The following is a 14,206-nucleotide window of genomic DNA, read 5'->3' as shown; positions in this document are numbered from 1 at the left end:
ATAATAAATGCATGCCTTAAGCACCGGTATGTCCCGCACCATTGGAAAATTGCTGAAGTAATTGTCATACCAAAGGAAGGTAAGCCACCTACAGTAGTGACGGCTTACAGACCAATTTCGCTTATACTAATTATGGCAAAAGTTTTTGAAAAACTGCTTTTGAATAGACTTAGCAAAATCATAGAAGAAATCCCAAACCATCAGTTTGGCTTTAGAAATAAACATTCCACGATAGACCAAGTTCATAGAATATCGGATGTAATAAAAAAAGCATTAGAAGAAAAACAAGTATGTTCAGCTATTTTCTTAGATGTTGCTCAAGCTTTTGACAAGCTTTGGCATGAGGGACTTGAGTACAAACTGCAAAGGGATCTTCCCAGGCAGTACATTGAAATATTAAAATCGTACATCTCAGACCGATTGTTTATTGCTTAGAGTAAGGTACGATCAAGAATACTCGGAATTGAAGAAAATAGAAGCCGGTGTACCACAAGGAAGTGTCCTAGGTCCTACCCTGTATTTACTATACACAAGGGATATTCCAGTTGGTAATCACATGATACCGCAATTTTGGTACCCGACAAATGTGTCTCTAAGACAGCAGTAAAATGTCGATACAGTGAGAGCTTGGACCGAAAAATTGCGTATCAAACTCAATGAAACAAAATCTTCACATATAAACTTTACAAATAAAAAGATAAACAATATTCCAATAATCATTAATAATAACTGTTTGGACCAATGGATTCCAATTATGGGGCTGTACAAAGAAAACAAATACCGAAATCATCCAAAAACTCCAAAACAAAGTCCTTCGTGGAATAGTTAATACACCTTGGTACATAAGAAATACCGATCTACATCGTGACTTACAAATAGAAATCGTTACAGAAGTTGTTAAAAAAATACGCTGTATCGCACAACCAGAGACTGCAAAGTCATACTAATTCTGAAATGGAGTCCGTCTTGAATATAAAAAAATCATGTTCGGAGATTAAGAAGAACCAAGCCTCATGAGCTTATGGTCTAAAACAAACATGGGAAAGTTTTAAAGTTTAAACTTCCACCAAAATGATTGTACAAAGTAAAGAAAGAAAAATCGGAAGTCGATCCTTCAAGATTGGTCCTGATGAAGAGGTGGTTTTAGTGGTTAAGAGTCTCACACTACTTGGTGTCGAATACGGCCAAGTGTCTTTTGAAGATTTCCTCCTCTCAAAAAAAAAATTCACTATAAAGTTTGGACTTTTGAAATGTGGAAAACAATGGGCAGGTTCAGATGACATTAGGGACTTGAAATTATGGCAAGTTTCCAGCATCTGATTGGCCAGCTGTCAAAAAATTGCTTCCAATTAAGGCAACTATACTGGAAAGTTAAGTGTCATGAATGTCAAACTTACAATTTTACTTCATTAACCTCAAGCTTCAGTTCAGTCTACAAAACACTTCTTGGGACACTATTTTTAAGAATTATTACTAATTTATTTTCGAATTTGACAAGGAATGCTTTCACATAAAATATCCATAACTTTACTTTCAAGTTTCTAATGTAATCTAAACTTACCCCAAGGTTTCTAGAAAAAAATCGAACGGTATAAAATCGCATTATCTGGTCAATAATTGACGTCACCAAAATGTAAATTTACGCTATCAGGAAACTTCTAACGTAATAAAGCTACAATAGGTGGTACTGTTGCCCTTTCTTGTTAGGACTACATATGGTCCAAGTCATTATTTTCAATCGGAGGTCAACAAAAAAAACAACAAGTATTCAACCAATAATCAGCCATGAAACAAGCCTCTTCGGAGAAGATTCAAAAAGTGCCACATCTCTCTTCTTAACAAAAATATGTACAATGAAATTTGGAGTTCGTTAAAATTGGTAGCACTTGGGTCGAATATGGTCTCACTATTTTATCAGCTTTTAATGGCTAAAACAGATATGAAGCTGGTCTGCATGCATCTCTGAATGTTGTCTGTGTCTAAAACACAATTGTATATTCTCTGCCATGTAAATAGGCAGGTTCAGGCAACATAAGGGACTTCATTTGCGCTCAACTTCATTCCTTGAACGTAAATTTAGACCAAGGAAGCCTTGGAAGCATAAACTTCAAACTCGGAACTTTACTACACTAACCTTTTGTTGATGCAAAAACTACCAAAAACTTAACTGTCTACAAAAACTCCTCAGGCAAGCTAATAGTTCATCACGATTTGTATTTTGTATTCCAAAGAAATGTTAATTATTTTCTTTCCAAATTGACAAGGAACCCTTTTCCAGAAAGCATTAAATGAAGTTATGCATAAAATACAGGGTGACCACACAAAAATGCCCATATTTCTCTTTGAAATAACTCGAGAACCAAAGCACGTACAAGAACGATACAAATTTTATTCGAAAATACAGATTAGACAAATTATTTATGAAATATTACATCCATTAAATGATGCCCGTTTTGGCTTACACAATCGTTTAATCTTTTGACAAAATTTTCGAAGACATTTCCTAACATTTCCTGCTTAATCTCAGAAATTTTTTGTCGAATGCGCGCTTTTAAATCCCCCAAATCACGTACACGAGTCGTGTAGACACGCCCATTCAAATACCCCTAGAGGAAAAAATCCGGAACCGTCATATCGGGAGAACGAGGCGGCCAAGCGAAATCTATCGATCGAGAGAGTAAACGAGTACCGAACGCTTTTTTCAACAGAGCGAGCGTTTTGCAGGCAGTATGGCACGTCGCATCATCCTGTTGGAATAATGTTCGACTCAAACGACGTCTACGGCGAAGTTCGGGGAGGAGGAAGTTGCTTAACATGTTTCTGTACCGCTCTCCGTTTACCGTTTACCGCTCCACTACCGCGCACCAAACTGTCACACGCCGGGTTATCTTCGGCCCAATACCTGAAGTTTTGCTTGTTTACGGCGCCGGAGAGCTCAAAATGAGCTTCATCGCTCATTAAAAGATTACCCAACATGATCTCACCATCTGCCAATTTTCGAAGCGTTGTCTGAGCGAAGAGTAAACGTTGTCTGGAGTCGGTATCTTTCAATTCATGGGTTATCATGAGCTTGTACGGGTGAAAATTTAAATCTTTCACCAAAGTTTTACGCACTGATTCCCTTTTTAGGCCCAAAGAAGACGCGTGTCGTCGCGCTGAACACCGCGGACTAACCTTTTTTTTTATAATAAGCGCACACTCAAGGGGATATTTTACCCTTATTATGTCGACACAGTGTGAGCACTAAGAAAGGGAGAGAGGGGTTGAAAGGAGATGTCGGTGCACATTGGTTTTGAAATCCTGAATATTGCAATAGCTGGGAAGGACAGAGTGTGGCAAGGCATTCCACATTCGCATAGTACGGCTAAAGAACAAATCTCTGTACTTGACAGTACGACCGAAGATGGGCTCGAGGGTATATTGATGAGTATTCCTAGAAGCGCGAGTATTACGGTTGAACTGTTTAAGGGGAGGAATGCAGCTGGCTATTTCTCTAGAGCATAAACCATTAAAATAACGGTAAAAAAGCGTGAGACAAGAAACATTTCGACGATGTTCAAGTGACGTAAATGATCTTATGATGGTAATATCACCAATCAATCTAAATGCTCTACGTTCAATACTATCCAAGAGGCTTAAGTAAGTTGCAGGAGCACCAGCCCAGATATGGGAGTTATACTCAAGCTTTGGACGTATATAAGTCCTGTAAATAACAGCCAGATCAGAGGGGGAGAAAAACTTCTTGCATCGCCTTAGAAAACCCAAACATCTTGCGGCATTTTTAGCGACATCGCGTATGTGATCGTTCGTTCCACAAAAGGTGTTTGGTGATACACATACCAAGAATATCGAGATGTTCAGTTTCCTCGATGCAAATGCCATTTATGGATAATGGCAGGGGGGGTATATTTCGCTTTAACGATACAAGACAGCATTGCGTTTTCGAAGCATTAAATTCCACGCGGTTTCTTATTCTCCATTGTACAATGCTGTTTAGGTCAGAATTTAATGAGCTTATTATATTTTGTCGTTGCACTTCCACATCCGAAGAAGAGGGGTGTGAATTTGAAAACGAATATGAAAAGCTAAGAGTACTATCGTCAGCGAAACAATGTATTGGATTAGATGTTGCAGACAGGAGATCATTAATAAAAATGAGAAAGAGTGTTGGAGATAGAACAGAGCCCTGGGGCACACCAGCATTTATTTTGTGGTTTTCAGACTTGAATCCATCCAATACAACTTGTATTGAACGATTCGAAAGGTAATTACTAATCCAATGAAGGAGGGATTCATGCAAACCGAAAGCACGCATTTTCGATAAGAGAGCCTGATGCCAAACCCTATCAAATGCTTTTGAAATATCAAGTGCATTAATCTTACTTTCTTTAAAGCGATGTAAAGATTTGCTCTACTGTTCGGTGAGATGAACCATGAGATCACCAGTGGACCTATTACGAAAGCGATACTGTCGGTCATTAAGAAGATATTTCTTGAGCTGATAATTAATCAGGGTTTCCATGACCTTGGAAAGAAGGGACGTAAGTGCAATCGGTCGATAATTAGACGGTGAGGAAGATTCGCCTTTTTTGGGAATAGGCTGGACAAATGCAGTTTTCCATCCGCTCGGAACGAGCCCTGAGGAGTAGGACAGATGAAAAAGCTTACGCAGTGGTTTTGCCAGCGATGAAGAACACCTCTTCAGAACAATAGCGGGGATACCATCCGGACCAGCAGATTTGTGTATGTTAAGATCTTTTAGGACTCTCGCTACAGTACGAGTGCGAAAAAAGATTTGCCCCATAGAATCATTAACTCGCTCAAGTACAGGCGGAGTCATAACACTCACTGGCAGAGTTGAATTGGCGGCGAACTGCCTAGCAAAGAGATTTGCTTTCTCTAAAGAGCTAACAAATGGAATGTCATTCACAACGAGCGTAGGAACCGAGGAAGAGAAAGAATTCCTCATATTTTTTACAAATGACCAAAAATTTTTACTGCTTTTGGGACATTGCAGTATTTTTTGCCGTAATTTCTGGTCATGTAAAAATTTGGTCCGTCGAATATGGGTGTTGCAGGCCTTCCTGGCTTGCTTGGACTTATTCCGGTTTTCCTCAGTTGGATTGGCTTTAAAACAACGGAAACTTACCTTCTTAACCCTGATAACCTCTTTACAGCTCGCATCGAACCATGCGTTTTCCTTAGGTCTGATGCTTTTAACCCTATTCGGGATAAAAGTTCTCATTCCCAGGAGAATCAAACTTGTGATCATATCAGCGCTGGCGTCAACGTCACTATCGAGGAAGCATAGTGACCAGTTAAAGATCCTGAAGTAATTATTGAGACCGTCCCAGTTGGCTTTCTTGTATTGCCAAACGGTTCTCTTAGGAGCTCTTTCTTTAACTGGAGAGTTTTTACACGAGAAATTTGCTGATATGACACAATGGTCAGATGTGCCTAGAGGAGATAGAACACTAATAGTGTACTTACCAGGGTCAGAGGTAAGAAACAAGTCAAGAGTGTTTTCTGCTCGACCTACCACGTCCGATATTCGGGTGGGCTCGTTGACCAACTGAGTTAGGTGGTTTAACTCAACGAAGATCTCAGCACACACTCCTTCTGGTGTTGACTGGCCCGAATCGCTTCACGGACTCTCTCAATGTTACTTACCAGGGTCAGAGGTAAGAAACAAATCAAGAGTGTTTTCTGCTCGACCTACCACGTCCGATATTCGAGTGGGCTCGTTGACCAGCTGAGTTAGGTGGTTTAACTCAGCGAAGATCGCAGCACACACTCCTTCTGGTGTTGACTGGCCCGAATCGCTTCACGGACTCTCTCAATGTTTTTTTTAGCCGTACTGACCTTTCTCGACGGGCCCGGACGCTTCTTATCGGATGCCTTTGCGGATTCACGATCATTTTGAACCCATCTGTTGACAGATTTCCATGAAGGCACGCGTTTATGACGAGGAACTTTGCACGTCGTACGAATTTTCGCGAAAATATGACTCGACGCAAAATGCTCGTTCTTTATCGGTATAACCATCTATGACGACTGATAACAAATGAAAACAAATTTGTCTGACCTGTACTTCAACTGGATCGCGCATTCGACACCATAGCAGTGTTACCACCGGAGCGAGACAAAAAAGAAATATGGGCATCTTTGTGTGGTCACCAGTTATATAAATCATAGAGTAATAAAGATCGGCTTTTAGTTGAATGAAAAAACTTGATCAAGTATCTTTTTAAAAGAAATAGACTAGACTTGATAATTAGGTAGATTTTTCTTGACTAACTTTCCATTAAAGTTGCGTTAATTGGAAGGAAATTTTTTGGCAGCTGGCCAATCAGATACTAAAAATTGCCTAACTTTAAAGTCCCTTATGTCGTCTGAACCTGCCCAAGGATGCTTAGTTCTGTCAAATAAAATGAGAGCACCCGATATATTTTTTTTTTGTTCTCAAGAAATGTATGTTTGAAGAACTACATTATTAGTGATGCCAGACGAAGATTATTTGTGTTTTTATTCTTCTATTGGCTTTAATTTTTCTGAAGCGAATTTAGTAATAGAGACATCGTGTAGCGATCCGCTGCATGAAGACTTTATTGAAATGTGCTCCCGTAAGACCATAACTGTTTTAGTTATAAGACTTTTTATCGCTATTCGTATCACGTATCATCTAAGACAGGGACTAAGATTTTGATACTTCAAATGACAGCAAAATTTGACAGGTCGTATGTGCCAATGCCAACGCAACCAACAAAATTAATGAATCTACAGATGCTATTGGCTGGATTCAATCTCGTGTTGGATAGGGTAGGTGAATTTTAAGATACCTTGTTGAAAGAGTTGGATAGCTGTCAAAAAATAAAAACAACTTTCAGCTGTTCACAAAAAGCAGAGAAACATTTAAGCTTCGAAGTCAAAACATTCAATGGATAATTCAACTGATTTTTCGGGCGATAAAGAATTGATAGGTGGGTAATTAAATCAATAAAAGATAACCTTAACATTTTAGTTCAATTGGAATTCTATACGATTAATAATTTTCTTGCGAAAACCCCGGTTTTAAACGATTTAAGTTTAACAGAAAACTGTCATAACAGAAACAGTGGCAAATAGCTTCTTCATCGTCTATTATGTACAGAACATCCTGAAATACAACTTTAACAAGTATTATGTATCTTGTTGTTTACCAACAAATACAAAAGGCTGAAATCAGTTTTTTGAAATTCAACCATGTGATGAATCTGCGGTTCTTGGATACCTTTGGATTCCTTTTTTGACATCTCAGCTGTTTTTGATCAGCTGTTATTTTACATGTAAAACACTAACAAAAAGGTATCCGGGTACCCTATCTGTATAAGATTGAACGAAGCCATTATGTCTATACTCAAAACTCATTTAAAATTCAATGTGAACCTATAAAATTTAAAGCTAATTCCCTTATTATTGATTCTCAGTTTGAGAAACCATTTTTAGTTTCATTAAAAATTAATTGTTATTCAAATACATTTAAGAAACTAGTATATTTACATAAATATAAACCCAAACCACCCATTTGTTGTTTTGTTAATAATTGTTCATTAAAAATTGTTTGTATTTTTTACAGTAAATGTTAAGCTAAATATTTATTTGCTAGTTACAACCAATGTCTATAAAACTTGCAACTAAATGAATGACATGACTATGTCATACGTATGTAGTTCAAGTATAGTTTTAGAGGCTTGAAGATTGATTTTTCTTTACAGAAAACAGTTGTTAAAGAAAATTAAATATCGATAACTTAAAATATACACATTTTATATAATTATGCAAAACGATTTAAGTTTTGTATATTAAAGGCAACTTCTCTTTATTTATAGATAAATACGGTACCGAGTAATAAATGGTATTGATAGGCTTTGATGGTGTGGTATTAAGTATTTACTTAAGGTGGCGCTACAGTCCGGGAGGACCTGGGCCTCAATCAACATGCGTCTCCAGCTAGCTGTCTCCAGTTTCGCACGCCTAGTTGGTTGAGGTCTTCATCCACCTGAGTGTGCCACCTCACTCGCGGTCTTCCTCTACTGCGCCGTCCCTCGTGATTGGATTCGAAGACCTTCCGGGCTGGAGCCTTGATGTCCATTCGCTCTACATGACCTCCGAAGAATTTTTCTCTCGAAGCATCCTAAGACGCTCTCATCTCTCTTTGACAGGGTCCAGGCCTCAGCGCCATATATGAGAACCGGGATGATGATTGTCGTATAGATGGTGATTTTAGATGCTCGAGAGAGGACTTTACTTCTCAATTGCCTTCTAAGTCCAAAGAAGCAGCGATTTGCAAGAATTATTCTTCGTTTGATTTCAGCGCTGGTGTCGATGTCTGTGTTTATAGCGGTGCCTCGGTGCACAAAGTCCTTAACTATTTCGAAGTTATAGCTGTCCTTAGTGACGTGTTGTCCAATACATCGTTGTTCAATGTCCTTTTTTGATGACAGTATATACTTGGTCTTGTTCTCATTGACCGCTAAAACCAACTTCTTCGCTTCCGTCGCAATGCTCAAAAACGCTCCACTGATATCAAGCTTTGATTTTCCAATTATGTCAATATCATCTGCGTATCCAAGTAATTGGTCGGACCTTTGGAAGATTTTTTCAGATTATTTCCAGAACGATATTGAAGAAGTCGCATGACAGTGCATCGCCTTGTCTAAGATCTTTTTTGACATCAAATGCATCGGTGAGATCTTTTCCGGCCTTGATAGAGCAGCGTGCATTCTCCATCGTCATTCTGTATAAACGGATAAGTTTGACAGAGATGCCAAAACTAGACATTGCTCTGTAGAGCCCTTCCCTATGGATGCTGTCATACGCGGCCTTAAAATCGATAAAGAGATGGTGGGTATCGATTTGATGCTCCTGGGTTTTTTCCAAGATCTGCCGAAGTGTGAATATTTGGTCGATAGTGGACTTTCCTGGTCTGAAGCCACACTGATAAGGACCTATCAGGTTGTTGACGAAAGGCTTCAGACGTTCACACAATACGGCAGAGAGGATCTTATAAGCAATGTTAAGGAGATGCCTCTGTATAGGGTCTTCTGTCTTATGTATCGGGCACACTATGCTGAGATTCCACTCATCGAGCATGCTTTCTTACGACCATATTTTGCAGATGAGTTGGTGCATGCTCCGTACCAAGTCATCGCCTGCTGCTTTGAATAGTTCGGCAGCGATGCCGTCAGCTCCAGCAGCTTTGTTTGACTTAAGTTTAGATATAGCTATCTTCACTTCGTCGAGGTCGGGTAGGCGGATTTCTTGATCTGCGTCGCAGAGGTTGAGTGGTTCTATCTCCCTTACAGCGGAATTCGGTTCGTCATCGCCGTTATATAATTTGGAGAAATAATCTTTCCATATTCTCAGCATCGACAACGGTTCTACTACGATGTTCCCCTGATTGTCTTAACAGGCTTTGGTTCGTGGCTGGTACCCTTGGGAGGTTTTGTTTACCTTTTGGTAAAATTTACGAACCTTATTCCTGTTGTGACATCCCTCTATCTCCTCGATCGCGCGCTTCTCATGCTCTCTTTTTTTCCGTCTAAGAAACCGGTGTTCCTCTTCTGCTCGTAAAACTCGAGAGGAGGTCTGGTCCTTCTGTACAGCGCCCTTTTGTATGCCTGTTGTTTCGCTGCGTGCGCTTGCCGGCATTCTACGTCAAACCAGGGTTTTCGCTGTTGCCACTGGTTTTCAATGCTTAATGCAGGTAGCATAGGACTTCTTAAGAGGCTATTAGACTCCATCGGAAAAGGACATGGATTGCGATTGTAGCCGTCAAACGCCGAAACTTCTTACGGGAAACGGAATATCCGTATCTGTAAATTGGCTACAACGTGATAGTGGTCCGAGGCAATGTTGGCCCCTCGGAATTTTCGGACATCCTTCATACTAGAGAAGTGTCGTTCATCGATCTGGTTGACAGTTGATTGATCAGGAGATTTCCATGCCCCTTTGTGGATATTAAGATGTGTGAACTGCGTACTAGCTACCAGAGCGTTTCGCCCCTCAGCGAAATCGATCAGCCTGAATCCGATGTCGGAGGTGGTGTCGTGCAGACTGTATCTCCCGATTGTGCCACCAAAGATGTCTTCTCTTCCTAGCTTGGCATTTAAATTTCCTAAGACAATTTCAATATCATAGCCAGGGCACTGCTCATAAGTCTTGTCCAAGAGCTCAAAGAATTGTTTTCATCTTTCTCCTCTGTTGGGGCATGCGCGCATATTAGGCTTATGTTGGCGAATTAAGCTTTAATGCGGATTGTCGTGATGCGCTCGCTCACACTGTTGAAACTCAAGTCCTTTTGCCTGAGTCTAGTTCCGACAACAAATCCAGACCCAAATAGACGCTGTCTTTGTACTCGGTAGCAGTCGCCGTAGGGCGTTTGCCCGGTCCATCCCACCGAACTTCTTGGATGGCGGTAATATCTGTCTTGCAGCAGTTCAGGGCTTCCGCTAGTTGTTCGGCTGCACGTGGTCTGTTAAGGGACCTAACATTCCACGTACAGATCCGAAGTGAATTCGTCCGTATCCGAAGCTTGTTGGTGCATCGCAACTAAGGTATTTTTTACGTGCCACAAAGTCACCCCGACGACGGCACAGTCCCCAACCTGTAGGGCCAAATCCTTAGTATAACTACAAGGACGGGGAGCCGGATAAACCGCTCCTTACAGGTCTGGGCTCCGAATATGCCGAAAAAGCCCTATAAGGTAGTTCAACCTTACTGGAACTGTAGACGCCACCGTTGATTCCATTTTGGAAATTCGTCCGCTGCGGTCTGGATAAGGAGAGGTGCCTTAGGTGCCTGGGGTTGGAACCCAATTTCCAGTTGAGGTACTAAACACAAGATGTTCACGGCGGGGAGTTGGGAGTGGGAGTTGGTAGACAGAGGTGGGCTTTGAGAAAAACCTGTGGATGCTTGTGTTTCAAAATATATGGCATAACTAAGCGTATTCAGAGGTAGGTTGAAAAGTTGCTTTATAAAATTCCTATAAAATTTTTCGAATTCTTTATATTCTTCTGATCCCTAAACCTGAGCAGTATACAAGAGAGTAGATTTCACTACTGAATTAAATATTTTGTATTTTGTAGATAAATTTATTTTTCCATGTTAAATTTATCAAACTTTGTAAGCTATGGGCTTTCTCCGATGAATTAATTTTGAAATTTAATGTTGGATTCAATTTCAAGCCTAGATATTTGATCTTTTTTTGCTACCTCCAGTTGCGTACTATTATATTCCCAGTTTCTTCCATTGTAAGCGCTTTGTGTACGGGCAAATACTATTATTTTGGATTTTTTTGTGTTGATAGAAAGTCTACATCTGTTACAATATGCAGATAACCGATAGATCATCAATTGTAAACCTTCAGGTGATTCTGAATGTATAACGAGGTCATTGGCGTACAGTAACACATTCACGGTGCAGCCAGCAATTCGTAATTCCTCAGGAAGTTCATCCGCAACATCATTTATAAATAAGGATAACAGAGGAACGCTAACTTTCTTTCTTTTTAAATGGATTCTGAGTCGAGCAAGAAATGGAAGTACGTTAAAATATTTGAAATAAACGAGTTTATTTAGAGTTTAAAAAAATATATTGCTATATATTATTGTGAATTTTACCATTACAACAGCTTGCCACTTCCCTGGCATTAAATAAACCAAGATAAACAATAAGTTAAAAGTTCAAGTGTTTCATTAAGCTTTTTGATGCCATCATGTTTACGTTTTTTATAAATTTTAAGGAAGATTGATGCTGAAAGTTTTAACCAGTTTTCCAGAATTTCTTAGCACTTTTGTAGAATAATTCGAAAAAATTTTTTTCTCATTACTGTATTTTGTAATATCTTTTTTTTTAAAAGCTTGTAAATATAAAATATTATTCCCGGGAACAAAAATTCTTGTTTACTCAATTAAATCTGTTTTTCTCCAGCAGAATTCTTAGAAAAAAACATACACCTTCACTTCACATGTGTATGCTTGGTTCATTTCTATAGTTTAAATAAAACACAGTTGTTACTTAAAAAGAACACTTAACTTCGAAATTTGCATCAACGACGCGTACGAGCAAAACAACTGTTGGTTCCAGTAGGTTTTCCTCGTTTATGAAACATAAGATAATTCAAATACAAAACAATTCCAACTATAAGATAATTGTGTTATATATTTATTTACAACCCATACGTAGACACTTCTAGAGAAATGTTATGTTGTGTGTCGTAAAAGTACATAGGCTGCTTGTTTAAACATATTTTTTCTTATCTACTGATAACAACTGCGTTTACTTAAGATCTTAAGAGGGAGTTTGTATAAATATAAAACTGCTACCTACCTAAAACTCATAGAAAATCACTTGTACTTGAATCATTCTCTCATGATTAAAAAAGGTGTCTTAGATAAACGTACAATTATAATAACTTATTGCAATCCATTTAAGCTAATTGGTTCTCTCACCTTTTGGGTCAGAATAATTGCATTAAATAGTTTATTTCAGCATTCAAGTTCTAAGAAAGTAAAAGTATATTTTAATAGGTTTCTTGAACTTGTCCAGTCTGTACTTGCGTGTAGCAAGCGTAGCTACTGTGTAAACAATTTAAATCTTCTCGCTACCTTTGCGGCGAGACTTGATTTTCATTTGAGATTCAAAGTTGGAAATAAAATCTTCACATATCAGTGTAAGGTTTCACTGCTTTGATACTAACCGAACACCAAACGAAGGTTGCTCTAATAATTTATTTTCATTTGAAGGACACTTTTTTGAGTATTTTCTGCACTGAAATGTATCTACAAACACCGATTCGAATGTCCCTTTAGCCAGGGCCAGGGATTTATCGACACACTCATATTTTAGCTCAAAAACAAAACACGAACCCAATGAATCGACCCATTCAAGTATTATTAACTTAATAATGGCTAGAGTTCCGATAGGATAGCAAAACAGAAAATGAGGGTGGTAATATACTACGATTATTTTACTTACTGGCATGATTTTATATCATTATTTTTGTTATCTTTTAATGAGATTTAAAGTAGATTAGGTGGTACCTATCTAAGTACCTACATAAAATGAATGTTTGTCTTACCTGTTTGAGGTGAACTGGTAGATTCTGCCAATTGATGTTGTTGCGGACACAATTTTCAATTTCTGCATTTATTTTTCCACTCATTTTATATTAAAGAATTGCTTAAAATTTAAAGAGGGACTACGAATTTTTCGGTTGGTTCTTATTTTCTTTTAAAACCGTGATTTCTACATTGTTTTGAGATATTTTCTTGCAAATGCAACAAAAAATCTTCGATTCCGTGAGCGTAGTAAAATGAAAATATTTTGACACCTGTCTGGTGTGGAGTACCTCTTTGACAGATTGGAATGAAATGTTTTGGAAATGAAATGGATGCGTTCAGACTGAATTTTTTAAATAGGTGCTCACAGAGAGAATGAAAGCAGTCAGCATTTTTGTTAATTTAAAATATTTTCTATTGAATCGTTTATATTATAAGTTTAAGAGGTGTTATGCCTTTTATAAAGTCCACCAAATAAGAAATAAAGGAATATTCTCCTATGTTAATAATATATTTCATTTGAAGGAAACATAAACAATAGTGATTTGGAGGCTAGTAGAGGGCTTAAATGTGTCGATGGTATGTGGAACTTGGATAGAAACTGAATGCATTTGCAATTCACAATTTTCAGATTAGATTAGATCAAATTCTTTATTTCGATAATAAAATTACATTAATTTAAAGCTAAGAATATAAGGCCATGGCGTTGTCGTCGTCTGCCTGATAGACATTTCAGTTAAAAATAGTTTAACATTATGGAAGTTTTTTTGTTTTGTTTTTAGCATAAGAAAATATAAACTTTATATTTTAGTGATTTTTATTAACAATTTTCAAATATAAATATGAATAATTTATTAACTTTATTAACCGAAGGGCTAATTTGAGAAAGCACTTTTTCATAAAAAGAGTTACTCTTGGAGAATTTGTCAATTCCTCGCAAGAGGCAGTACCCGTGAAAAGACTTTAGATGGCATAGGTAGGGATCGAACCCAAGTCCTCTAGCATGACAGTCCAACGCACTTTTTTTTCATTTTTATTAATTCAATCTTAAACCTATCTTAAAGCAAGACAAAAATTCATAAAACCAGCCTAATTATCCATAACTT

At 38.2% G+C, this 14,206-nt stretch overlaps 1 protein-coding gene across 1 annotated transcript in view; it reads right to left on the bottom strand.

The window, feature by feature from the left end:
* LOC129948779 (protein FAM91A1) overlaps positions 1–13,367 on the bottom strand; it is a 43,642-nt gene extending 30,275 nt beyond the window's left edge. Inside the window, exon 1 of the mRNA XM_056059798.1 lies at positions 13,121–13,367. Coding sequence (XP_055915773.1) covers positions 13,121–13,204 — 84 coding nt within the window. The 5' untranslated portion in view covers positions 13,205–13,367. The remainder of the gene's footprint in view (positions 1–13,120) is intronic.
* Positions 13,368–14,206: the final 839 nt, after the last annotated feature.

This window comes from Eupeodes corollae, chromosome 3 (genome assembly GCF_945859685.1).
Source record: "Eupeodes corollae chromosome 3, idEupCoro1.1, whole genome shotgun sequence".
Taxonomy (NCBI): domain Eukaryota; kingdom Metazoa; phylum Arthropoda; class Insecta; order Diptera; family Syrphidae; genus Eupeodes; species Eupeodes corollae.
The sequence above is the reverse complement of the archived record's forward strand: the minus strand, read 5'-3'. Positions and strand labels throughout refer to the sequence as shown.